Source organism: Anastrepha obliqua, chromosome 4 (genome assembly GCF_027943255.1).
Source record: "Anastrepha obliqua isolate idAnaObli1 chromosome 4, idAnaObli1_1.0, whole genome shotgun sequence".
Lineage (NCBI taxonomy): Eukaryota > Metazoa > Arthropoda > Insecta > Diptera > Tephritidae > Anastrepha > Anastrepha obliqua.
In genome coordinates, this window is record NC_072895.1 from 121,309,379 (window position 1) to 121,336,374 (window position 26,996).

The 26,996-nt window shown below is 34.8% G+C and overlaps 5 protein-coding genes across 8 annotated transcripts in view; 2 read left to right on the plus strand and 3 right to left on the minus strand.

Annotated features, from left to right (window-relative positions):
• LOC129245257 (uncharacterized) overlaps positions 1 to 14,119 on the minus strand; it is a 44,207-nt gene extending 30,088 nt beyond the window's left edge. Inside the window, exons 1-2 of one of the 4 annotated variants that reach the window (XM_054883321.1) lie at positions 14,038 to 14,119; positions 12,396 to 12,722 (exon numbers count right to left, since the gene is read on the minus strand). In XM_054883321.1, coding sequence (XP_054739296.1) covers positions 12,396 to 12,596 — 201 coding nt within the window. In that variant the 5' untranslated portion in view covers positions 12,597 to 12,722; positions 14,038 to 14,119. Of the gene's footprint in view, positions 1 to 12,395; positions 13,541 to 13,976 lie in introns of those variants that run through there. The other 3 variants (XM_054883320.1, XM_054883323.1, XM_054883322.1) reach the window with 3 other exon arrangements.
• Positions 14,120 to 16,789: 2,670 nt separating this feature from the next.
• LOC129243395 (LYR motif-containing protein 2) lies at positions 16,790 to 17,358 on the plus strand. Its single transcript, XM_054880369.1, has 2 exons — positions 16,790 to 16,966; positions 17,034 to 17,358. Exons 1-2 carry the CDS (start codon positions 16,928 to 16,930, stop codon positions 17,328 to 17,330), a joined length of 336 nt encoding a protein of 111 aa, XP_054736344.1. The 5' UTR covers positions 16,790 to 16,927; the 3' UTR covers positions 17,331 to 17,358.
• A 65-nt stretch (positions 17,359 to 17,423) lies between these two features.
• On the minus strand, positions 17,424 to 19,788 carry LOC129243393 (membrane-bound transcription factor site-2 protease). The gene is made up of 3 exons (XM_054880367.1): positions 19,511 to 19,788; positions 18,993 to 19,448; positions 17,424 to 18,938 (listed from the first exon to the last, which is right to left on the minus strand). The coding sequence occupies exons 1-3, from the start codon at positions 19,583 to 19,585 to the stop codon at positions 17,841 to 17,843; spliced, it is 1,629 nt and encodes a 542-aa protein (XP_054736342.1). The 5' UTR covers positions 19,586 to 19,788; the 3' UTR covers positions 17,424 to 17,840.
• A 254-nt stretch (positions 19,789 to 20,042) lies between these two features.
• Positions 20,043 to 22,406, plus strand: LOC129243394 (serine protease inhibitor 42Dd). The gene is made up of 4 exons (XM_054880368.1): positions 20,043 to 20,475; positions 20,542 to 21,458; positions 21,964 to 22,105; positions 22,161 to 22,406. Exons 2-4 carry the CDS (start codon positions 20,598 to 20,600, stop codon positions 22,289 to 22,291), a joined length of 1,134 nt encoding a protein of 377 aa, XP_054736343.1. The 5' UTR covers positions 20,043 to 20,475; positions 20,542 to 20,597; the 3' UTR covers positions 22,292 to 22,406.
• A 17-nt stretch (positions 22,407 to 22,423) lies between these two features.
• On the minus strand, positions 22,424 to 26,577 carry LOC129243391 (recombination repair protein 1). Its single transcript, XM_054880365.1, has 6 exons — positions 25,788 to 26,577; positions 25,259 to 25,726; positions 25,095 to 25,190; positions 23,980 to 24,072; positions 23,695 to 23,906; positions 22,424 to 23,634 (listed from the first exon to the last, which is right to left on the minus strand). The coding sequence occupies exons 1-6, from the start codon at positions 26,560 to 26,562 to the stop codon at positions 22,975 to 22,977; spliced, it is 2,304 nt and encodes a 767-aa protein (XP_054736340.1). The 5' UTR covers positions 26,563 to 26,577; the 3' UTR covers positions 22,424 to 22,974.
• Positions 26,578 to 26,996: the final 419 nt, after the last annotated feature.

The window sequence follows — 26,996 nt, forward strand, 5'->3', positions numbered from 1 at the left end:
GTGCTCCAGTTTCTCCATATAAAAAATTCAAGCATTTGTTATATGGAAGAAAATTCAGAACACCGTCAAGAAAAAAGCTGTCAAAAGTCAATGTATTTTATACTCATTTGGAGCTTGCTTTTCGTTATACCAAAATGACCTATACAATTACATACCCAGAATTTTTTTTTTTAATTCTGTTTAAAAAGTTTGAATTTCGATGAACATTTTTTTATATTTTTTTATTTTATTTTAAGTTTGAAACTTTGAGTTGTATGGTTTTATTGGAGAATGATCTATGTTTTTATAAAAAAAAAAATAAGAAGATTAACTAAACTCTTTAACCCCTTTTAATAAACTCTGGCCCAGGTAAACGAAGCTTGATAAAAAAATTAGGAATAATAACTATGTTCAATGGTATTCTTCAGCCTTTATAGAAATAACTTTTAATTTACTATATAACAAACAGATCTCAGGCCAAAGAGTACAAAATTTGTTAACTTCAAATAATTCATTTCTCACCGAGGATCTCTAATTTTATCTATTTCTCTTTGAAGGCGGCCGCCATAGTTTATCGCTTCTTTGGCAAACTTCAAAAAAACTGAAGAGAGCAACAATTGTAAGCAATAATAAGACACTGTTTTGGGTTGAACAAATTCGCAATAAGGTGAAATTGCTATGTGGGTTGTTGGGTGTCCTCATGTACTATGTACTACACTGTTGATATATGATATGTGATTGTAAGTCTAGACTTTGCTTCAAAGTTTAAAGAGAAGAACAACGAAAGCAAAAGACATGGAGCAAACCAAACAACAACAAAATGCATTAAAGAAATATAAAGAAAAAACAACTGAATTTACAGCAACAAACATCCAACTAGAGAAATAGAAAACGAAACTGAGTGTTAAATCATCATCCTAATATAGAGACTTTGGAAATGAGATATGCTACTTGGTTGTGAGCGCTTGGTGGGGCGTAATGGGTGGCGGTAGGTCTTGCTTGTTTCAAATATACACTTACATACATACATTGGTTGAATAAACGCCAATAATGTTGTTGCAAATATTCAAGATTTTGTTGTAGAGAGCTGGGTGTTGGGTATTGGGTGTTTCACCGTATTTCTATTACTATTGGCTGTTGGTATTGGTGTAGGTGTTGAAAAACGCCTACGGTTATGTTCTTGCCGTTGTGGTATACATTCATATACTTAAGTCATAGGAGTATTCACTTGGAGCACAGCGCACATGCAATGCTCTCTACTCGTGCTCGGTGTGAGCACAACGAGACATGACCTTCTCATTTGCAAGAGGTTGAGTAATGCTAATGTTGCTGATGTTAATTATGATATTGTTGTTGGCGCATATGAATTGCATTGGAGAATTTGTTTTACAACGAAGAGAAGAAAAATGTAGTTGAATCCACTTGATAATTCTTTGCATTAAATCGCTTCTTTATTTTTTATATTGTAAAGGGTTATTTATGTATATTACTTTCATTCAGCAAATAAGACAATTTTGAAATATTACTTATATGTATATAAAAAGTGCATATTTTTTGCTTGCGCTAGAAATGACAAATGTTTACACTCAAAAAGGGAATTTGAGAGTTGAAGAGTTTTTTTTGTTTTTAATGTGCAGGTCATGTATGTATATAGAATTCTTAGGAAGTCTTAGGGCCAGCACATTGTGCCGGAAAAAAAGTTCAAATTTTAATTCAAAATTTACATTAAACACATTTTACTTTCATTATAGTTCACTTTATTATGCCGATAAGCATGTTTTCGCCCTTAAACTCTCAGCTCGCTATTTTTTAACCTTAAAACCTTGATGTGAGCTTGAAAGATATTATCATTCTTGAAAATTGTTGAACAGAAAGTGAATTCATAATTCGTTAAGAACTGTTTATTGTCTCGATGTGCACAACTTGATTGCTTAGATGAGAAAATTAGTGTTTTAAAATTAGTGTTTGGTAAAGAATGTCCAGCCGCAATATGAGAAGGAAAATGCAACAGTGAGTTTTCAGCATGAATTGCTCGGAAATATTAGAATACAGTGCTACCCTACCCAACATATTTACCAGGCACTTCTCCTCACGATTGTCACTTGAGCTGATTAATTACTAATCAGCGATTATATACATATTTAGTCAAGATATACAGATGCGAAAATATTTGTGCATGAATGTATTCCATTACCAGAAAGTTTGTAAGATAAAAGATTAAATTGGTTTTTTTTTATTTTCTTAAGCAAACATAAAGAAATAATTTACGCCTACATTTCTGTTATGTGTTTGGCCGAGCTCCTCCTCCGATTTGTGGTGTCCGTCTTCATATTCCACAAATGGAGGGACATACAGTTTTAAGCCGATTCCGAACGGCAATGAGGCAATGAGGAGCTTTTTCATGGTGCCCCCTGCCGAGGGGCGACCGCTATTAGAACAATTTTTTCTATCATTTTGCTGGAGATTTGAACCTACCCACTTCCCATTGGTAGTCACGCACCAAGCCATTCAGCTACGGCTACATTAATTCTTCTAAAAAAATAGTAATTACTCAATGTGTTAAATTTAAATTTTGTTTGAAATCGAATGAATTTTATCCGATCGTGTAGCTTCAATTAAAGCTTCACTTTTAAAATTGTTATCAGAGAACTTTCGAAATAAAAAAAATAAATAATAAAAACAACGGCTCCCTTTCTGCTTTGAAAGCGAATCAGCATGCATATTACCTTATTTAAAAAAAATCTCTTTGTATGAGTTTACTGCGCGCAATTAATATCGGTTACCAATCAAGTACTTCTTCAATTTCAAAAACGAGTACGGCAAAGTACATTTTATCCTGACACCCAAGTGGAGCACCTTCACTCACTCAAAGAGGCGCTTACAGCTGGCAGTAGCCAACTCAAACTACATGCTCTCCATACTCTCCTAACAGCAAAATCACTCAAACTGTTACAACCCTCTTATATGTATGTATATGTATATACAGACACACGCACATGGTATGCATTCACTACGACTCACTACTCTTTTGCCGTAACTTGCTTTTTACTGCCATTTGTTTGTATTTTCTTTCGGTTGATGGTAATTTAATATGTTTTTTCATTAATAAGGCAGCGGTCATTCGAGCCAAGGCACTAAGTATCTAATATAACTACAAGTATAGTACGTGCGGCTAATGTGTGCGTATGGATGTGCATGAGAATATGTAAGTGCGTATATGCGTGCGTGCGCTTTGTAGGGTGTAAGACACACGTGTGTATACAAACATGCGTGTATGTATGTGTGGCTTTGTGTATGTTTGTGGTAGTTGGTTTAGAATTTCCTATAAGCGTGTATATATATGTATACACTTACATATATCCATACATATGCACACACCAATGCCTAAGACATCTCATATCTCATAGTTTCTTGCTCGCATGCTTTTAATGCTGCAGTGTAAGGTTATTCTCTATGCCAACCGACACCAAATGCTGGGTTACCCCACTCTCTGCGTTACTAATCTTCAACTGTTTTAGAAAAAAAACATATGTATATGTATATGTGAATGCTTGTAAATAGTTTGTGCTATTGTAATACGATATTTGCTGAGCTTTTTCCTTTGTGTAAGCCTCCTCGAAATATAACGATTCTTTGCTTTTTCCATTTTTCTCACATTTTAAAAGGCACAAGGACATAATGCAATACTTTCCGTTTCCTCATACGAGTATAGCAATGGTCATTTCAACAATGGCCAATTGTCCACCTCTTTGAGGCAGCAAGCATGCGTGCATATTCACATATAAAATTTATTTAAAAAGGATAGAATTATTTTCCGAAAAAAGCGAAAAGTAAACAAATCCTAATGGCCCTTACAAAGCTCTGCTATTTGGTTAGCTAAATTAGCTGCATAAATTCTTGCTAAACGAAAACATATGGTCTCCCCCAGCCACACAGTCAGACGCCCAACTACTCAAGCGAGTTGCTTAAATTAGCATTCGTATTAAATTGTTTCTTTTTATTTTCCGTTCACAAAATGTTATTTTTAATCTTAAGTATGTGAATGCGACTGTGGCGGCTATGGGCTCTTTTGACTGCATTTTATATCGCATACGCTGCAGCGTAATCAGGTCGATACCCCTCGAGCTGTACGCAGACACGTCGTGGCTACAGATGGGGTATACACTTTTTTTGGAGCACAGAGGATAACGCACATATATTCTATATTCGGTGAAGCAATGCGAGAAAACGATACCACATATCTAAACCTTCGCACGGAAGTATAAATATATACGTGAAAGTTTGTGTGTATGTATATAAGCAAGTATTCATAATGAATCTATGCACAAATACATATAAATTCTTCGCTTTTGACACACCTCTTGCTTAGTTCGAAATCCCCCAATATGTGGTATAGAATTTTTAATTACGAGATGTTCTTCCATACAAATGTATATGTGAGTGTGTGTGTGTCTTTCTTACTTAAGTGTTGTTGTAAGTACATATACGCTACTCTGTTATTTTTGTAGTTTTTTCTTAATGAAACATAAACAACAACAAAAATAGCGACAGCTCGATTGATCGGCAAGAGATCAACGCCAACAGCGGCATTCAAAAATTCAATGCGGCGAAGATAAAAAATATATGTATCTTCATATTAATGTGTATTTGTTCATAAATACGTACATATACACATAGGTATAGTATGTACATATGTAAAAAATATTATACACATTCAATTTCACTTTCATTTGGAAAACCATAGACAAATGTATGTACATACCTATATACAAAAGAAAATATTTTTCAACTAACTAAAATATTTTCTTTGGTCTAGTATAATAAATAATTTTTGCAGAGCTTTTTCGTCGAGTTTTGCATTACATTTTTAAGGTCGACATTAATTTTTAGTTTTTGTGTTTATTTAAATTTTGTTTTTTTTTTCTGAGAATTTGAATTTTTTTCCATACATATATAAAAACAATATTATAATTTTCCGTTGGGAGTTTTTGTTGTAAAATCTACGTTATAATTTCAAGGTTTTGTACAAATAACATTGAAGTCCGGAAAATCGCGAAAAGGCGCGATAATAAAATATTGCTCGGGTTAAATGTCAAGTGGCACAGAAAAAAGAAAGGCAAACCATAAATTGTCGCAAAAAAATTGGTTGTGAAAATATAAAAGTAAAATACGCGCCTAGTGGTTTTTTTAAATAAAATATGTTAAAATTTAATTTTTTTTAGGCTTCACTATTTTTGTTCAAAATTTGGCTCTTAACACATTGTGTGCGGGACACGTAAAAATACGTTTTTCGCAAACTGTGGGTAGAGCGCGGGTCACGTAGTTATACGTTTTTATAGATGGGTGGTAGAATAAGGGAAATAAAGATATACGGGTTATTAATGTTTGTTGTTACCCTTTCTCATACCTAGTATTACGATGTACAAACATATACCAATCAAAATAATAACGGTAAATTGTGTTTAACAGTAAACATCATTATTTACTTCATTTAATTATTTGTTGGTTAAAATTTTCTTTTTTTCGAGTAAACGACCGCATCTTCACAGTATACAGAAAGTAGCTTTATTTATTATAATAACGATAGAGAATACATTCTAAGATAAAAAAATAAAAGTTAAAAAAAGAAATCAGAGCCTTTTTAAATTTATACTGATTTTTAATAACAATAAAATTCGCGCACATTTTTCAATAAATTACCCGCTCCAGCCGTAATGCACTGGCACAAAACGCCCGACCACAATGTGTTAACAATTATATGTGGAAAAGAATATCATTTAAATTTCCATCATAGGCACGTCTATCCACAAGAGTTGAAATCCGCCGAACAGTCGAATCATGACTGCCCAATTGTTGAGAATATCGAGATTTCGATGTTGAAGGTTGTGCAGCAACACTTTGAGCTACAGCAGCAATATTCTCAACAGTTTTTGGTCTGCCAGTCTTATCCTCGAAAGACCAACTTGCACCAACTTTTGAATTTTCGACTAATTTGGACGAATATTTCTACTAAAAAAACCAGGCTTTTGCGATATGTTGTTCTCTAAAGATCGACCATCGGATCATTTCCATAATAAGTTTCAAAAATTTTTACGAGTCGTTCTATCGTGGAAAATATTACATCTGTCTACTTAACACTTGTCAGAGATGACATACAGAAAAGTATCGTCTTGGAAGTATTCACTACTAACATCTTGGCGTGCTAACTCAGGCTGTCCCGTAAACGCAACCAAACAAAAATGAGTGAGAAGTACGTGAAGCGTTACGAGGCGGTATAAAAAAGACAAAAACACATTGAGAAACAACAAAACAAGAAAATGGAGTCACAGTATTGGACTGACTTTCCCAGTCCCCAGACGCCAACCCCATTGAAAATGTGTGGGGAACTATGAAAACGCAAAAATCTAGTCCTGTTTGTCGACGAGCTACGCAGAAAACCTGGTTCAAAGCATGAAGAAGGTGCCAGGCTATACTCGACAACGATAGAGAACACGGCTTATTGAGTAATTGCGACTCGTAGTTTTGGCATACTTTCATGTAAAAAAAAATTTAAATATTATCTTTTATACTTCATAAATAATCGCGGTTCCTTTTTGCTGACACAGACTGCATGTTATAATAAATACAATTTAAAGCTTCGCTCACGTTTTTTGCCCATCCGCAACACAGTTTTTTGTAAAGAATATAGTTTTGTAGTTGGTAATCATTTTGCATAGAAGAAAGCCTATTGTATGAAGGTGACCAAATCACGTAACCTCCCACAATAAAAAAAGAAGACCCACTCTGAGAAGGTCGATTAGGAAATAGAGTTTGACATAAACTTATTTTGTACGAGGGAAGCTATTTTGAAGGGAATGAAATATATTTGGAAAAGTAAATTTTGATTTTTAATATGTGTCTATACATGCTCGATTTTTTTATATGAAAGAAAACGCCTAGCACCATCAACAAAACAATTGCCAAAAATCAAAGGTATTTAATATATCGCACTTGTTACGTTAAAGCGTAACAACTCAAAATGAAAAGGAAAAGAGTAACAACTCAAAAATTTGTTATTCTAGCGCAACTACTAAACAAATAAGAATGAAACAACCGTTATATTGTTTTTAATGATATTTTTGTGGAATTACATATTTTTTTCCTTGTAATACCTATTCTATTAATATTTACGGAAACAGTTTTTCGTCTCTACTGAAAATGTTCAGATTTTGAGTTGTTACGCTTTAACGTAACAAGTGCGATATGGTATTCAGTATTTGTACATTGGCACATTGTTTTTGGCGTAGAATTAAGTATATTTTTATATAAAAAAATATGTGTTTATAATTTGTTGAAAATTCTGCAATTGGCTGTATATACGGAACAATCGTAGGGGCACGAATTAATAGTGACTAAAGTACATACAGATTTCACCACATCAGCACAAACTTATATGGCCTTTAGGGCACAGTGAATTTTGCTACATTATTTGTAATTATTACAAATTCTTCTATTAAATGTAAGTCCACGAAAAACTCTTATGGCTCTTATTGCTCTTCATCTGCTTTCTTTCAAAGTCAAGATCAAACTCTTTGTAATAATTTCTCACTCATAATTACTTATTCATCTGTGATTTAACAAAACAATTTGAGTCACTCGCTCAATTACGCAGAGCTGCCTTCGACAAAATGCACCTGAACAAAGCTCCTAAATGCACACACACTACTCACCTATGCATTTGTGTGTAAATGTATGCACAAACATACATATTTATATCATTTTCATTAATCTGCCAAAGAAATTCGTACCCATTTGCATACAGCCCGGGAAAAAAATTACCACCTCAATATTTTGAAAAGTTTATTATTATTTATTTTTTTAATTTAAAATTAATTAACTTAAACTAAAGATATAGCTCATTCTATAATAAAAGCTCCTTTAATCCAACTTTTTACCTTAGCACAAAATTTATTAAAATTTTCAAATTCTTATCAAAATCCCACAATTTTTTATCAGAATTAAAAAAAATTATATATATATATAATTGCCGCGTACACCCTCTTAGGGTGTTTGGCCGAGCTCCTCCTCCTATTTGTGGTGTGCGTCTTGATGTTGTTCCACAAATGGAGGGACTTACAGTTTCAAGCCGACTCCGAACGGCAAATATTTTTATGAAGAGCTTTTTTATGGCAGAAATACACTCGTAGGTTTGCCATTGCCTGCCGAGGGGCGACCGCTATTAGAAAAATGTTTTTCTTAATTTAGTGTTTCACCGAGATTCGAACCTACGTTCTCTCTGTGAATTCCGAATGGTAGTCACGCACCAACCCATTCGGCTGCGGCCGCCGCCAAAAAAAAAAATTGGGTATGCAGTTGGCTCAAAATTCTCGGTTTTTACCTTTGTTTCTCTGACGGTGTACGCAACGCCATGGTCCATATACACAAAAAACAATTACAAAAAACCAGGAAAGTTTCCAGCAACCTCGAACTTACACTTTAATATACTGAACTTTAATGGGCTATACAATTCATAATCATCATAGTTCCTTGAGCTCCATTGCAGATCAAAGTCCAAAGCAAAATTTTTGCACTCAGTTCTGTTTTTTTTTCTTTTTTGCTTGCTGCCACATCAGGTTTTCGTTCACAGCTTTTATTTCACTTTCGATGCAACGGCGCCATGAGCACCTATGCCTGCCTCAGACCCTGGATCCTGGCGATTTCAGTCTAGTGCTTGCCTGCTGATCTCCGTGCCTCCCTTGCGTAGTGCCACTTCCACTTGCGCTCTCTGATTTCTTGCGCGAGTGACATCGTCGGTGTAAGTCAGCGTTCGATATCCAATTGTCTGGCTCCCAAATGCGCACGATGTTCCTCAGGCTACGGTGTACAATCACTTGCACTTTTTGAACAGTTTATGCTGATGGGCACTATGTTTCGCAGGCGTAGAGAAGGACAGACTTAACATTTTCATTAATTAATGATTCGAAGTTTGGTATCCACGTCGAATATTATGAAATGCGTCTCTTGCTTGCTGCAGTCTTGTGAAAACATCACTTTTACATCCCCCATCTGTCGTGAATTGGCTTCCAAGATGCTGAAAACCGCTCACTTTGTCAATGCTTTGCAATTTTTTTTTTAATTATGATTAAAAAGTTTGTTCAATTTTTTTAAATTTTTCTATAAAGTTTGAAATTTGATTTATATGTTTTTGTTGGGCTACACTTTTATAAAAAAATAATGAGTATTAAAAAAACAAAACTGTCAAAACTGGTCGAAATGTTGAGGTGCTATAATTTTTTCGCGGGCTGTACCTGCTCTTTTCACGCTTAGCCACATCCACCATGCTGAGGTAAGTATTAAGTCATTTGCTAAATTTGAATTCAAAAACAAAACAGTACAAGAAATACATATGTAATAAAAGCAAAACAAAAAACATCCAAATAAACAAAAATATTTAAATATTATGTATGCCTGTATGTGTGTGTGTAAGTACATATCTATTTGCAAAAGCAATGAAAGTGAAATGTTTTCTAAAATTGCATATCACGAGGCATCGTTACAACAAAATAGTAAAGTAAAGTAAAAATTAAAATAGAATGAATAAAATTTAAATAAAATAAACGCAGAAAATATTTACTTGCAGAATATTAAGGACGCCAAGTGATTTATTTAACGGCTAATAACTTTCATAACTTTTATTTCGTGGCTAAGACTGGGTCCTTTGCTAATTAGAAGTAATTTTTTGCTGTGACAATGCTTGGATAACACCGTACAACAAAATATAAATTTTTCCAAAATAAGATGCCGTGTCTCGATTTATTAAAATATATATTTTTTTTAATATCGCTGGCGTGCATTGAAAAAAATGCTGACAAAAGAAGGTTGAATAGAAGAATGTGCAAAAGTGAGTGAGAACTTTGGTCCACACTTAGAAAAACAATTCAGAGAATTTGAAAATGAATTGAGATGTTCATTAGTGTGACTTATAAAATAAGTTTGTACATTTAAATAAGAAACATAGGTTAAAATACAAAAAAAAAAGCAAACAAATAAAAAAACAAATTTCACAAAATTCTTAAACAATAGCACAGGATGTCCCAACATTATAAAGGGTTTTCCAATAACAGGTGTTATCTATCGCTATCGAGAGATGATTAACAATTTTTCATGGCCGGAATTGGATGGTATTGATCTGGACAACGTTTATTTTCAACAAGACGGAGCTACGTGCCACACAAGCAACGAAACCATTGATCTTTTACGGGAAAAGTTTCCGGACCGTGTTATCTCTCGAAGAGGTGGTCACAACACCTTGTGACTTCTTTTTTTGGGCCAAGTGAAAGAGAAGATCTACGCCAACAGCCCAGGGTCGATTCAAGACCTCAAAGATGGAATTCGTGAGGCTATCGAGGGCATAGGGCAGCCACTATTCAATTCGGTTATGGAAAATTCCATATGCCTGATGTTATTTTCCACTATTAACGGCATACCGTCCTCTTTATAATGAAATAAACATCCGATCATTTATATTAAAAAATAGCATTTTTCTTTGAATATCAAAATAACACTTCTTATTTGGCCGAACTCCTCTGCCTATTTGTGGCGTGCGTCTTGGTGTTGTTTAATAAATGGAGGGGCCTACAGTTTGAAGCTGACTTCGAACGGCAAATGGGGTTTATGAGGAGCTGGCAGAAATACACTCGAGGATTTGTCATTGCCGAGGAGAATTTCGAGAGAGGGTCCACAGAAAACAGACCTCAGATTGCGAAAACTGATGGTAAAATTAAACAAGAATCGCATGATCTCAGGGTCTGGAATTTAACGAAATTAAGACTTGTTCCTCGTAGGTTGACTTGCACACATGTGAGAAAGGGGTTTCTTTGAGGGTAACTTTAGTGCTTCTAACATTTCAGTTGTCAGAAATAATGCAGCTCCAGGACTTTGATTTAATACTTACTTCAAAAGCACACAAATGGGCTTTCAAGTGGTTGACTTTTCGCACCAGCACATTGAGATCTTTTAATTTATAATATCATAGTTACCGTTATTTAATTATTATTTAAAAGTATCAGAATGAACCTATAATAGTTCTGCTTCCAAATATGCATCTTCTGGAATACCCAGTTCAACATAGCTTTTGTAAATAATATCGATGGTTTTCGAGAAAAGCGACACAACTCAAAATTAACTCAAAATTCGGAGTTTTGCCGTTAAAAGCAAAAATCAACTACAGAGTTTATATATTTTTATCTAGAAAAGCGTCATAAGTGAATCTTGAAGCAATTCTGAGAGATGGCGTTAGTGTCGTTTTGTCAGGTGATCGAATTGGCGCGTCACTTATCTAGAAAACTGACCCAACTCAGTATTTTGTATTTTTGAATTATGTCACTTTTCTCGAAAACCATCGATATATTGCCGAGCTTGCATCAGCTTTGGCTATTTTGGAAATGTTTTCGTTTGATTATAAATCAAAAAAAAATATGGAAAAATTGCACGAACCTTCATTGGAAAAAAATACTACAACATAGTCTACTCAATGTCATAGAAAATGAGAGTAAACGCAAAATCTATAAAAATGCGAAAATTTTCAAAAATCACAGATAGGAATAAAAATCGCGCAAAACTGCACAAGCCAACAAACATGCATTTACTTATGTGCTTATATAATATATACATACATACATACATACGTATAAGAATGCATGGTAAAATGTTTCAGTGGTGTATATGCGTGTGTATGTACATGCAGATACATGGCATAGATATGTATGTGTGTATTACATATTTCTCACTCTCCATTAAAATGAATTGCTTATTGTCATTAAGTAAAATTGCGTTCTTATACATATAAGTATGTATGTATTTATGTATATATGTGCGTAAGTAAGTATTATTAAGCTTCGTCTTTATTATGCACGTATGTATATGTTTATTTGAGTGTTTTTCTTTATAAATATTTGCGAGTTTATAGTCACCAGCAAGGATTTCACTCTTGGCATGTTTACATGCAATCTTTTTTGTGTTTTGTTGTTGCAAAATTGTTGACAGCATGAATGTATTATTTGTTTACTAGTGTCCGCGAGAAGGTGAAAGTATGAAAATAAAAGCAGACATAAAGATCAAAACGATAGGCATGAAAAAAGTATTTATTATTTTTTTAACCTTCATGCTTGCGTAAAAAAATTTCGAGTTCAAAAAAATTATTGCTAAATTTTTACCACGTCAGATAAATTGTTCATGCGCTTTAATAATACATTAGCTTATTTAAAATTTAAATTACAATACATTTATTAGTTTTTATTCCCACCCTCTTACGCCTATTTGCACACTACGAATTCCCCTGTCAGTCATATTTTATATTACATTAAAATATGTATTATATTTATATCAGACGTTACACATTTCCATAAACATACATATGTATACATGTAGAAACTCACCTTTATCTCATCACTTGGCAGCTCTTTTTTTATTTTGACCGCCTGCATGGTTGTTAGGCTGCTAATATCGCTGGATGCTTCGTTCAAATTGGAACTTGTTGCTATTGCTGCTGTTGTAGCTCTTACTGTTACTGCTTGTGTAGTAGTTGTTTTTGTTTTTAATTTAGAACCTACACTCAAAGGTGCGGATTTTTTGGACATTCTTTTTTTTTTAGTAGAAAACCAATATCTTTGCAGCTTATCGAGAAATGTTTTATTATTTTTTAAATAAACACCTTGTCGGCAAATACTGAATGCAACAAATTGGCATTTTATGTATTTTAATCACTATAAAAGTAAAAAAAAAATTTTTTTTAAGCGTTCATAATATAACAAGCAGCAGCTCTGGCAATATGAGAGGCGTGGCACAATGATTGTATGAAGTTTTGGCGTATTTTTGTTTTAGTTTTCAAATTCCACTAAAATAAACCACTTCAGTTTTTTTAATAGAAGTATTATGAGTATTTTCTGTTGCAAATTATTGATAACTTTTTGTCGCTCTTACTGCACGGTTTTAACAAAGCTATGTTTCAAGCTCACTTTTCAATATTGATCTATTTTTTCGTATTGAATTAATTAATTCACGTCTTATTAGTGTTGTTTCTTTGTTTGTTTTTCAGTAGCACAAATTTCCTGTGAATTGCAGTGATTTTTGTTTTTATTTTCTCCATCAGAATGACTGTGGAATAGTTATATAAACCCATATATACGCGCACGCACACACATACACACACACACACACACTAGAGTGTAAACCCCAGGGTAACGTATCTTTTTACACATTGATTTGCGTGCGTTTGTTTTATGTCTGCCATCCCGTCAACTTTTCAGTAATTTAATACTTTCGTTGAAATGTTACCAAGTATCGAGTAACGCCGCGCAGTGCTTGGAAAACGTAAAAAGTTCCGAATAAGTGACATGCAGTCGAATTGTCGATGCCAATGTTGGCAAAGTTAAAATTCATAAAATTTAAGATTTTGAAATGGCAACTGAATATGATTCACAAACGTACATACGTATGTATGAAAGTACATATGCATACATATGGTGTGTGTCATTTTATTGTATTTGGTTTTATGGTATTCACATTTATTTTATTTTTAAATTTGTTCTGTTTTAACTAACTTATTTTTTTTCTTTGCTTTTATTTTATTATTTTTTTACCATTTATTTATTTATTATTTATCATTTACTTCACTTGGGATTGCTGACTTTTGTATTTCATTATTTATTATACATACACATTTCATACAAAAACAAAGTGCATTTCGAATCAAAATTGATTATCTCATTTTAGATACAGAAAAAAATTATAAAGTTTTCATTGCTGATATTTTCCATATTTTGCCAGACGCGTGCTGCTTTCAATCCAAAAATAGCTTTCAATTTTCATTTACAATATTTGAAAAAAAAAACGATGAGCGCAGATTTACAAATGAGTAAATTTTTTTATCACAGCTGCCCATACATAAATATGTAAATAATATATTATTTTTTCATTTTTCTTTTGGTTAATTACTTAAATTTATATAGTTATTGTACCTTTCCAAAAAGCACTCAATCGAAGCACTTCCCTATGCACACAAATATTAAATGTACATACCTACACATGTAGATATTGTACTCATCGAACGAATCACTCGCAAACCGCCAGACTCATCGGCCAACCGCACACGCTCACGTTTCGCTAGCAAATAAGCCTTTCGCGCCATATTCTATCTGTTTTGCTCCGAAATATCTTCCTACAGACTATATTGTTGAAAGAGCGAATTATAAGAATTACTCTGAGTGGAGCATTCACTTGCCTGCGCGAATTACTCATCCACTCCTCTAAAACATTGCACGTGAGTAAAAAATTCACCTTTGTGCTCTCTTTTTTTCTACGACCACAACAATGCTCTCCATGTTGAGAGTTTTATTTATTTTTAACTTTTAGTTGCGTTTCTTTTACATTTTCTTTTTTCTTACTTAATATTTTCTTTCGTGCAATTTGGCTTTAGAATGAAATTGAAATCAGTAATGAAAACGAAAGCAAATTGAGAAGAAATTTAAAAGCGCATTAAAAAGAATATTTATTTCTCGCGTGAATGCATTCACATTCAAATAAGTGCAATTAAAAATAGTATATGCATAGATTACTTTTAATTCGGCTACAAAGTATTGCACAAAATAGGGGTCAATATGGGACATAAATGTCATTCTGTTGTATAAACAAAAAAGAAGGAATAGAAACTGTAATGGCATCGGAAAAAATTGTTCATATTTCTACAGTTGCCTTTTTACTTTAAGTTGACTGCATTTACATTTAAGATAATTTCGTATTTAATATGAAATAATATGCTCAAGCAATATTAAATTATTCACTTGAATTTTAAACTTTGTCAATAGCCGTTAGACTGAAAAGCCTTCTCTCCCCATATCAAATTGCAAATTTGCATACCGACCATTTAAATTTTGTGCTGTTCGTGAAAAACAACAAAGGCGATAGCGCATGAGAATAGCAACAAAAATTGCATGAGTACTTCTATGCTAAGAGCAACAAACACTTTGAATGATTAGAAGAAAAACAACTTTGTCGGTTAATTAAGACAATTTCGCAGATGTGTGTGCATGTTGAAAGCGAGAAAGCATTTGTGTGGACGAATAAATATTGCCGATATTGTTGTAATTTACACTAGCATAAAATTTCGTTTACTACGTGTTAAGTAGTATATACATATGTACACATGTATGTATGTAAATGTATATGCAAATTTAAATATTAGTCATTTAAATAGTTTCATAATTAGTTGTGACAAAAGTCAAAGCTAAAGTCGGCAGAAGTAATTGCTTTTCACACACTTTTAATCAAAGCATTAGCGTTTGGTAATTACATTGAAATTTGTGTGTACAAAATGTGTGCAAAAATATTCGTATTCACATGCACTACAGCTTTTCTTCAAAGTGTACATATGTATTTAGATCCTTAAATTCAAAAATTTTGTTTTGATTTGCTATCGCTCATCGCAAATATAAGGCGCTTTTTGCTTTCTGCTATTTTTCCAATTATTTCTGTGTCACATGCGTTGCTGATTTTTATTTTTATGTTTGGAGTATATATTTGTATCGCTTGATCACATTTCAGAGATTTGCAGTACAACCAGACCTAAACTGCTTAAATGTTTGTAGTATATTTAATTTTTTGTTGTTATGTATTTTTTTTCTGTGTAAGAAGACCAACTGTCCATGTGCTGATGACGGAAAGTGATGCGCTGCTTCTTTTGCACCTCGCTTTGTTTACGGATATAAATATTTGCTTATGATACTTTTTTCTAAAATTAGTTCTAGTTCTGTTTTTTTTTTCTGGAAAACAGATTTTCATCACTGTCTGTCCATTTCTAAAACCTTTGTCACTTCCCACGTCAATTGTTTCTTTAGCTTATTTAACACCTGTCTAAGAAATTCCACTCATACATACATATGTACATATATTATTTCGCATTTTCAGAAATTTAGGAAATATATATTATATTTACTAAATTTTTGTTCACAAACACCGGTCACCGCCATTCTAATGTATTTCCGCTATTTTCACTTTTACATCCGTGTTAAACAACCCTTCAAGTACGTTATTCATCGACATCTGATTGGATGTATTGTGAGCGGCTGTGCTGTGGTGGACTTCTGAGTGGCAATGGTGGTGAAATTTAATAACCCATTTGCGGTGACGTCCGTTGAGGTCATGGTTGGTACATTTGTAATTATACATAGTTGGATAAAGCATTGAGGCTCAAGGCAACTGCATTCAGGACTTGTGCCAAATGATTGAAATAATATTTCGTTTTCTGCTGTGTCCACTAGAATTTTTACTTACTTATTTTAAAACCGATCTTAAAAAGGTTGGTATTCTACTACAATAACAAAACAAATAAGGGAAATAGACAGATAGTTCCCTCAGAAATTTGCTTGCATGCAATTTTTATGCAGTATTAAAGCCGTTATTTGCATGCATATACATACTTTCACAGAAAGAAACTCCAAATGTATTCGGTATAAATGCATAGCCTTCACCGAAATCTCCTGTATTCTTTAAGGGATATCGCAATAATTAAATATATATACAAATATACATATATATAGTATATACCCAATATTATTGATTAAATAAATTCATATTCAGCATATAATTCTAAGTTTTTAGATACATAATATTAAACAAACTTTGCTATGAATAAAAACGATTGGGTGAAAGTTTGAATTATTCCATTGCATAGCAGAAGTGCAAGCAAGATGTGAGACAGCCCTAGCAAGTGCAAAACAAACAAAACTAAAAAGTGACTTCTCCAACGAAAAATCATAGCACAACAAAACGTGGAAACAGCTGTTTTTGGCATTCTAAGTGAAAAAGTTGTAGGATGCACAAGCCAGCCAGCTGAAATCCTGGTGTAAATATCTATCGTCCTTGACTGAAACTAATAAAAGGGGAATATATTACACAAATCTCCCAATAAAAAATGGCAAAACTTCAAAAAACGGCATTAAATTTGAAGCAGGTGAATTAAACAAAAAATGCATCTACGTATTAAATTATACCTATTCCACTGTACAACTTTTTCGCAGTTCATGCTACGCCAGGAGGTACTCAAGCTGTATCGGGAAATTTTCCGCACCATTCGACTTGTGCCGGACGAGAGCAATCAGCGGGAGCTACGTGAGTGGGCCCGTCATGACTTTCGTACACACCGTGGCCAAACGGATGAATTGGCCATTAAAATGATGATACAATACGGGCGTCGCAGTCTTACTGAGTTGCAAACAAGTTTGGATTTGAGTGGTGCCGGTGCTGGGAAGGGTTCGAGTGCGAAAACGACGGAAAGTAAGAAATCCAGTAATGAAGAACTAAATAAAATTAGATAATAAAAAATAATATGTACGGAAAGCAGAATTATTGAGGCGAATCAATTTTAAATATTACACCCCCTTTTATTTTAGAATGAAGTTCAAATGTACTTAAATCAGTTTGAATTCAGCGCCCTTTTTATTTGCTAGTTTTGTGCATATTATTTGGTAATTCCACAGTTACGATTTCGTGGCCGTTCGGATACCCACGAAAGCGTCTAATATAAATTATTTTCGTATTTTCGTACGTAGTACCTAATTAGGTATGTTATTACAAAATGTTAACTCGATTTAACGCGTGCTATTTGCACCAGCTTCAAAATCTCTTAAATTATAGATAGCAGCAAATCCTCTAATTAATTACCACAGCGTCTACGTGTGTTTGGTAGAAAACTTATAAATTAATAAATTTGTATTCGTAAGCATGCATTGTGCCTGCGCTAATCTACATATATCATTTAAAATTTGTTTTTAAAAATAAATATACAAAGTAACATAGAAGTAATGAGAGCAGAAACTCGTTTTAGGCTAATATACAAATCGCATCACACTCATCCATAGCACTTTGAGGAGCGCTGAGCCAAACAGCAATGTGCCCGTGCCAGCGACTAGTAGTGCTATAAAATCGCGCTTTGGACGTTCTGCGATGCGCTGGACTAGAAAACTATGCACAATAGTGCTTGTAATGTGGTAGCCGTCGAGACCAAAACATGGTATGGCGTTTAAAAGCGCTTGACCAAAACTAAAGATCACATTATATTTTAGGAAGAGAGCGTAGGCATCACACCATTGTGATGATACATAAGACCGACGGGGCACATATGGGGAAATCCGTACAGTACTAAAAACGTCAGTTGGATGACCAATATAGATAACGTCTCGCAATTTCGTCGGCTGATTATTAACACTGTTGCTAGTACGTTTGAACGTTAAAATCGTAGTTGTATTGCGAAGTAATGGACGCAAACAAAAGCCGCTCTGGCAGGAATTGCCATCTTTCGAATTGCTGTTTTTACCATTGATACCGCTGCAGAAGCCATGTGAATCCTCAAGTGTGCGGCGTACATCTAAGCAAACGTGTTGCGGTATTTGTGCGTGTTCTGCTGCGTCTGTCATGTCAGCAGTTTCTAAGCTATTGAGACTTTCAGTTACCGATTCGAAACAGCACAGTTTCTCGTTGCGTTCATCACAGCACTGCAGCATGCCATCAGCGCTATGATGTGAGATTTCGATGCTTTCATCATTGTAACGTATAAAATCATGAGAAACACAGTACCCAAGGCGAGTGCCTCGTATCGAACGTAGAAGGCACTCATACCAATCGGACTCCTTGTTTACCTTGCAATCGTTGATTTGCGAAACAACATCACTAACCATCAGACCTTTTCCAGCTGTTCCAAGGAGCGGTGAATTACGCGACATTTCTGTTACAACAACACCATGATCAATGGTGTAGAATGGCGCGGCCACATAGTTTAACGTGGAGAGAAGAAAATAACAAACGCATGCAAAAACGAAATTATGCCAAATTCCGGCACAGATTATGCGCAATTTCTTGAGCCATTTTAGAGCATTAAGGTGCTCGGTGGAGATTTCTGTGTACGCGAACGGCAAACATAGATATAACTAAAAATTAGATATAATTAGGTAGTTCCAATATACTCGAAAAGTAATGCATACTTGGAACCCGAACCCAATAACTGGTATATCCTCTTGTACTGCTGCTAATGCGTGTCCGAATTCGTGCACCATTGTGCATAAAAGTAGCGTTAACGCATAATAACCAACCTCTTCCAGCGGCAAATTCACACCAGGCAATAATATTTCTACTTTTGGTGCATTTTGTAATATCCCACTCTCTGCATTGGCTCCATTTCCACCAGCGTTTGAAGCACCATTACTTTCTTCATTAAATATTGTTATGAACAATAAAATAATACCAATTGGTAACAATGCCAAAGCCACCAAAACTCCGACAGTGTAGCTGCGCGTTAGCCACACACGCATCCAACCGCTGTTGTTACCCCATCGAAGCATGGCACGATTAAACGCAGTCGTATGCCAACGAATGCGCAAAAATTGTACCGTTAGACCAGTATTTTTTAGAAATGTCTCATACGGATAGTGCATACAACTCTACAAAAAAATTATATGAATTGGTTTATGAATAGTGCAAAGTGCAGCTGCGGGTGTCTCACCTTGAAAAGGCGATCAATGAAAAAACAGACGCCATACAGCACCACGACAACGCTGAGAAAAATCCAGGGATCCATTTTCAAAACAAGTGTTCAAATTTCTCTCCTTATTCGTTCTTTTGTACACAACTTATTTATTTATTTTAGTTTCACCATTATAATGAATTACTATTTTTTCGTTTACGTATTTTTTATTTTCACGCCTGCTATAAACGCAAATTTATTATTCGTTCTTGTGTACAAACGCTGTGTGTTTTTCTTACTTTGGGATTAATTGACATTTCGATTTCGGCGTAATCAGCTGAGTTGTAAGCTGTCAGAAACGGTGGTAAACAAAAAAAGGGACAAAACATTAAAATGGGGTATTTTTTTGAGAAATCTCGGATACTTGTAAACAACTGATTAATGTAATAATTTATTATTAATAATAATAACACCGCGAACCAATCGGATCATAAATGAGTTATATTTATTTATTTGCTTACTTCATTCTGGAAAATTGTTTGGCACAGAAAGCTTTGCATTATTCCATAAAATTCAAAGATATTCATTTATTGACAACAACAATTGATTTGGCTACGAAACCACTAATCTGAATATTTATTTATATAACACAGCTGGTTTATTTTTCTCAGATTAAGCACAGTGCTATTAAGGAATATGTATGTAGAAGTTAATGGGCCTGCATATTATCTTTGCCTGCACACCTTATCGAACAAAAACAGTAGCAACAGTAGAACGAGTACGCCGGGTTCAATGTGTGAGTTATATCTTTATCGCCGAGTGATTCCCTAACATCCCGTTGCTCCGCTCTACGGTTGAATAACACGTACTGTTGTGCAAAATATTCGGCAATACTTACGCATTGTTTAGGAAATGAGTCATGTTCCATTAAGGCCACAGAGCAATGAGTGTAGGCCTTGTATTAAAACGAACCGAGGCGCATTCCAGCAGTGGCAGTGGCAAAGGTAAGGTGTGTTAAGGTATTGTAGCAAAATTTAACAACCATGTATTTCTTCCATACATTTTTTCAGATTTTCGAAGTACTACTAAACTTCTCGCTGATCATTAAATAAGTCCTAAAGGAAAAATGTTCGATTTCAATCTAGAATTTTCTCGTGGTGGCGCTAAAGTTACCACCGAACTCTTCGAATTGCTAGCAGATGGAGGTGTTAAGCAGAACATAATTTTCTCACCGTTTTCCATACAAGCTTGTGCTGCATTGGCATTTGCGGGTGCCAGCGGAGAAACAGCCGATCAGATTGCTGAAGGCCTCAAATTCGCATCGAATTTTCATCCCGAGGTGGCGGAAACCTTCCAATTTGTTTTTGACAAGTACAAAGATAGTGAATTGCTTAAAATTGCCAACAAGCTGTATATTCAAGAAGGACACCAACTGAAAGCCGATTATGAGACGTCATTGAAAGAAAGTTACAACGCCGAAACGGAAAATGTTGATTTCGCTGAAAGCGAAAGTACTGCCGCTACAATAAATTCGTGGGTGGAAGACAAAACTGCTGGCAAAATTAAAGATCTTGTGCAGCCAGCAACATTCGATGCATTAACACGGCTTGTATTGCTGAATGCGCTACATTTCAAGGGCTCATGGGCTAATAAATTCGATGAAGAAGAAACTGCCGAGGACGATTTTTGGATATCTGAGGAAGAATCTATTAAGTTGCCCTTTATGAATAAGAAAGCGAAATTTGGTTATGGGTTCTTTGAAGAGTTAGACTGCCAGGCGCTCGAAATGCCATACAATAATTCAGATCTATCTATGCTTGTGCTATTGCCCAACGAGCGTGAGGGCTTGAAATCGCTTGCCGAGAAGCTGAAGTCGGTGAATTTGGTCGATTTGGCTGCCAATCTTGACGACGGCGACAACATTGTGGTCAAATTCCCTAAATTCAAAGTGGAATTTGAAGTAGAGCTAACAGAGACATTGAAGAAGGTGAGTTTGGAGAACGTTTTTTGTGATTACTCCTTTGTATGACATTTGATATAGCAAATATCACTATGGTAACTTAGTAATTTGTTGGGTCACATCATAACAACGGTAACGGTTATGCGGATGATTAAACTGCTGAATGATGAAATACCCTAAAAATAAAATTTACGGCAGCCCAAATTTCCTTATCACACCTTTAACTTATCACCCGAAATTTAAATTGCTTATTTACGATGTGGTATTAATTTGGCTTGCGATAGTATCTATACAATGCCTACTTGAGGCAGAAGCAGTATTTAACGTTTAAGAAAAACCGCTAACTGCAAGTTACGTAGGTGTTAGTATTTAGGATTTATGTGCAATTCTCAAACGACTTTATTACCATAAAAGTTAGATAGCTTAGGATCACATATAAATATGTTCGATTTCTCAAAAAAGACACAAGACAAGTCAGCTACAAACTATATTATTTGAATTTGTAAAAAATTTTTTTAATATTTAATTCCAGCTCGGTATTGACAAAATATTCAGCGATGAAGCTGAGTTTAGCAACATGCTTGAAGCGCCAGAGGCTCTTCACGTCTCTAATGTATTCCATAAGGCAGTTATTGAAGTGAATGAAGAGGGCACCGAGGCAGCTGCCGCTACCGGTAAACTTTACAAATCCAATACATGTTTTTAGTATTTAATGGTTTCTCTTTCCAGCGATGATTATGATGGCGCGTTGCATGCTCGTGGACCCGCAATTCATTGCCGACCGTCCATTCTTCTATGCTATTTGGAATAAGAGGAATATCTTATTCGCTGGCGCTTTTGTGAATGCGCCAATAGCTTAAATAACCAAGCCTACATTTGTAACTAACGTCGAAAGCAGCAAAACATGACATAAACGCCTGTATTTTTTTTTACCAAAAATTATTTTATTAAACACTCTACGAATTTGCAAATCAATGCTCTATATTTTAGTCAATATTACCATTAAAACTAGATAGGTAGAGCCTCGCTCTTAGAAAGTACTACATATCAGAGCAGCGTATGTCTCGCGCATTGTCAAAACATACCAAATATAAATTGGGTCATACACTAACTGCATTCACAGATGTAATCGAAATGATCAATTGACTGGCCAATATTTTTTTTTTTTTTTTCAATTCAAATTTCATAATTTTTATTCTTAGTTACACACATCTCTTATTTATTAAATTTTGCATTTATGGATTATGAAATGACAGATGTTAAGGATATCTAAAACGTATACTAATGGAAAGTTCTTTCTTTTTTAAATTGCTTCAGCAGTATTGTCTACAACTACAGCGTTACAAATTACGCTACTAACACACAATTAACTGGGAAATGCATTCAACTTCTAATATGGAATGATAGATATTTGTGGCATGGAAATGCATTTGTGATGCTTAATCAAATTACTACAACAAATAAAAGTACCAATAAAATATATAGAAAGTAGGTTGACAAAACATGAACGATTTTTAAGAGTACAAAACTGAGTTCTCCTCCCTTACATTTTCAAAAACAATGTGATTGGACAATGGTCGCTGCCCATTACTTGTGAACGTATACAGTTCTCCAAAACTCGTTTAGTGAAACGCTCGGATACTATAAAGTAATCCAATCGCCAGCCTACGTTGCGTGACCGTGCTTTTCCCATGTAAGTCCAGTATGTGTAGGCAGCCGTGCGATCCGGATATAAATGCCTAAATGTATCGACGAATCCGAGAGCCAACAATTCAGTCATTTTGTCACGTTCTTCCTGCGTGAAGCCAGCACTACGTGTATTGGTTTTGGGATTTGCGAGATCTATGGCCTGGTGTGAAACGTTCATATCGCCACATATTACAACTGGCTTTATGGCATCCAAACGTTTAACGTACTCTTGGAAGAGTTTTTCCCAGCGCATACGTGCCTCCAAATTTACCAGCTTTCGTCCCGAATTAGGCACATACACGTTGATTAAGAAGAATTTCTCATATTCAGCCGTGATCATACGCCCAACTGAATCGAACTCTTTATTGCCAATACCATATTCAACGTTAATGGGCATAATCTTTGAATATATAGCAACGCCAGCATAACCACCCGGCATACAAAGCCAATAGGGATGATAGCCAGGTATGCGTGCAACCTGCTCCGGCAGCTGATCTATAGTGCATTTTATTTCCTGCGGTTTGATAAAATACATTTTATGAATCAGTCAAATTCCGAGTACTCTGTGACTAACCTGTAAGCAAAAAATGTCTGGTAACTCGTAATCCAAAAAGGTTAAACCATCTTTGTTTAACCACGAACGCAAACCAGCCACATTCCAACTGGAAATTTTTAAATTAAACTTTTCTGCACCATCTTCACTTGATTGCAGTTTGAAGTCCTCTTTGTTATATTTGGTGACGGTCGTATTGACTAATGCACCAGCAGTTTTCTTTGATTTAGCCGCTGGAAGTACGAAAATAAAAATGCTTTTATATCTTTATATCTTTGTAGAAGATAGACTTGTGGGAGCACTCACGTTTGGCACCATCAGTCTCATCAGTGTTTTCGGGAACAATATTTTTTGCAGCGCCTCGTTTACGGGGCTGACGCTTTTCTTTTTCTACGATACCTTAAAAAAAATACAAAAATATAAAAGGTTTCAATTAAACTCTTATGTGATAAACGCAGATATGTAAACATACTAGTAATTTTCATATTTCTGGGCAAAATTAAATGTATAAATGTAAAAAAAAAAACATTAACTTCGAAAGAAAGATAGCTGAGCTGTCAAGTAATAATTGAAAATAATGCTTAAGGGGGGACCCTCATTTAGACGGTCGAAAAATGCATCATTTTTGGGAATTTTTTTCTCAGGTAAAATAACTGCAAACGTTTTGTAATTCATAAAGTACTTTAATAAATGTCTTGACTGTCTACAAAAATTTTCGGAGAAGAAAAAAAACATTTTAAGTATGGAAATATACACCTCGTCCATGGCACCTCATTCTATCTGTGTACATTCTAGCGCTCTGAATTTTTTTCTGAAATAAAAAAACTAAATTTTTTTTAAAACTTTAGGATAATACCTTCGATGTGACATTTTGATTTAAAAAAAAATGTCGAAATTGATATTTTTTACCCAGTTTTATGTTAAAAGTGATTTTTCATGCATAAAAATTGACTTTAAAATTACAAAAAAATATGAAAATCTTTTTTTTTAAAAAACACTTAATGTCACATTGAAAACAATTTAATTATCTTTAAAATGAGCTATTGTAAAGCCTGATTGGTTCAATACAGCGTTCTCAATTGTGTACACAAAATCGAAAAATGATGTTTCGAGAAAAACGCGTTTAAAGTTTTGGATACAGGCGATCAGGCCACCCGTCGCGTCCTGTTAAAAATTTTGTCACTCCTTCAAAAATACAGATATCGACTTGAAATTTTGAAAGTATATTCTTAAATAGTTGTAGAATAGATTAAAATTATTTCCAAAAAATCGATTTTTTTGACCCGATAAATGAGGGTCCCCCCTTAAGTACTTGTACTTGTTGTAACAGCCTAAAACATTCCCCGTTCCGGTAACGTAGAACCGATTGTCAAGTGAACAAATATGTTTCCAATATTAATTTTAGACTTTTTCACACTCACCATTCTCCAATTGTTCCTGTTCCTCTGATTTAGTAGTTCTTGCTCTTGGTTTGGCTTCCTTCGGGTTCTTTTCTTTAGGCTCCTTCTTGGACATTTCTGTAGAAAATATAAACAAATTTCACTGCTAATTCACCCGATTATAGTTTTATTAAATCTCGAATTACTTTTTGGGCTCGGTTTTGCATCTTCTTCCTCAGGTTCCACTTTTAATACCACTTCACTTGCTTCAACTGAATTTTCTAATTCCGGCGCTTTCTTATTTGCCTTGCGCTTATTGGCTGCACTTGCTTTCACCGGCTTTTCGATAGGCTTCTCCAATAATTCGCCATTCTGTTCTTCCCTAGGCTCTTGCTTCGGCGTCTTTCTTTTTGTCTTTGATTTCTTTGGTTCTACGACTGTCTCCGATGCCTCATTTGATTCAATTTGCTCGCCTTTGGCTTTTGACCTTTTAGTTGCTTTCTTTTTCACATCCTTTACGGCCATTTCTGCACTTTCACCATTTTGCTTCCCCTCATCTATTGGAATATCTTTAGCAGACTTCTTCGGCTTCTTCTGTTTGATGGGTTCCTCTAGCGTTGACTGCGTTGCTTCAGGTTCCTCAACTGCCACGACAGCATCTTTTTTCCCACGTCCTTTAAAAACCGAAATTATATTAAAGCATTCATGATATTGAGATAATACATTTTCAAATACCTCGTCCTTTTGTAGCTGGTGCTGTAGTAATTACAGGCCCACTGTCATTGTTAGTGGCACTATCTTCAACTTTTGTTGCAGCTGGTTTACGTCCACGCTTCGGTGGCGCCTTCACTACACCATTTTCTTCATTTGTATTAACTTCTGCCAGCAATTGACCTTCAACAGTGGCGAGTTCAGCAGACTTTTTCCCTCGAGCTTTCGTAGAAGACTTTTTCTCCACTATTGCATCTTCTGCTGGTGTTGCTTGAGTTTTCTCTTCCTCATTTGACAACTTTTTGCGTCCTCGCCCCGTGCCAGCCGCTTTTGCTGATTTTACTACTTTTTGTGTGGGCATTGCATCTACTTCAATGGCTAATTCCTTTTTGGCTTTACGACCGCGTCCTTTACCTTTTGTAGAAGTTACGGCATCATCTTCGCCACTTAAAAATCCGCTTGACGAAGACACCACAGCTTCTTCGTTAACGTTCTCCAATGATTTTCGTCCTACAACCGGTTTCGCCAACTTCGCCATTATCGTTTCTCTTCGTAAAAATCGCAACGGTAAAATCAGTGGTAATCTCTCTTCTTGTCTTTTCAAAAGATTTTTTGATTTAAGTTTATATATTTGCTGTTGAAATTTATAATATGAAGTATCAAATTTGCACTTTGCAAAAATGCGAAAAACCTTTGTTGCTGGACAAAACGCGCTAGATACGAATGAATGATGAGAAATGCCGCACAATAGGCGCGAAAACGACAAAAATACTGTCATATGCTTCTTCTTATTGAACATTCAGGCAAAGCTTAAAAATTCAAAACTAGAAAATTTAAAAATTTTTATATTCATATTGGAATTAGTGAAGTGAATAAACCATTTTATGAGACAGACATGGCAAAGGAGTTGCTACCTATTTCAAAAATAAAGTGTTTTATAAAAATATGTTACTCTAAATTTTGATCTAATTCATTATCATATTCAAATCAAATGATATTATAGAAAACGTTTCTCATGGGGAATATACCCAGCTAGAACAGTGTGGCTTATGTAATGCCTTGTATGTGCCATACCACTAAGAAAAGTATTCCTTATGAATTTAATAGCATTCCATTATGTTACACAAGCCAAATGGAGAAGCATAAGGGAGAAGTTCATACGTGTTAGCTTTTGTCTCTCTCTATCATATGTGTTTTTATTATTTTTGTACGCTATAGTCCTCTCACTCGAAC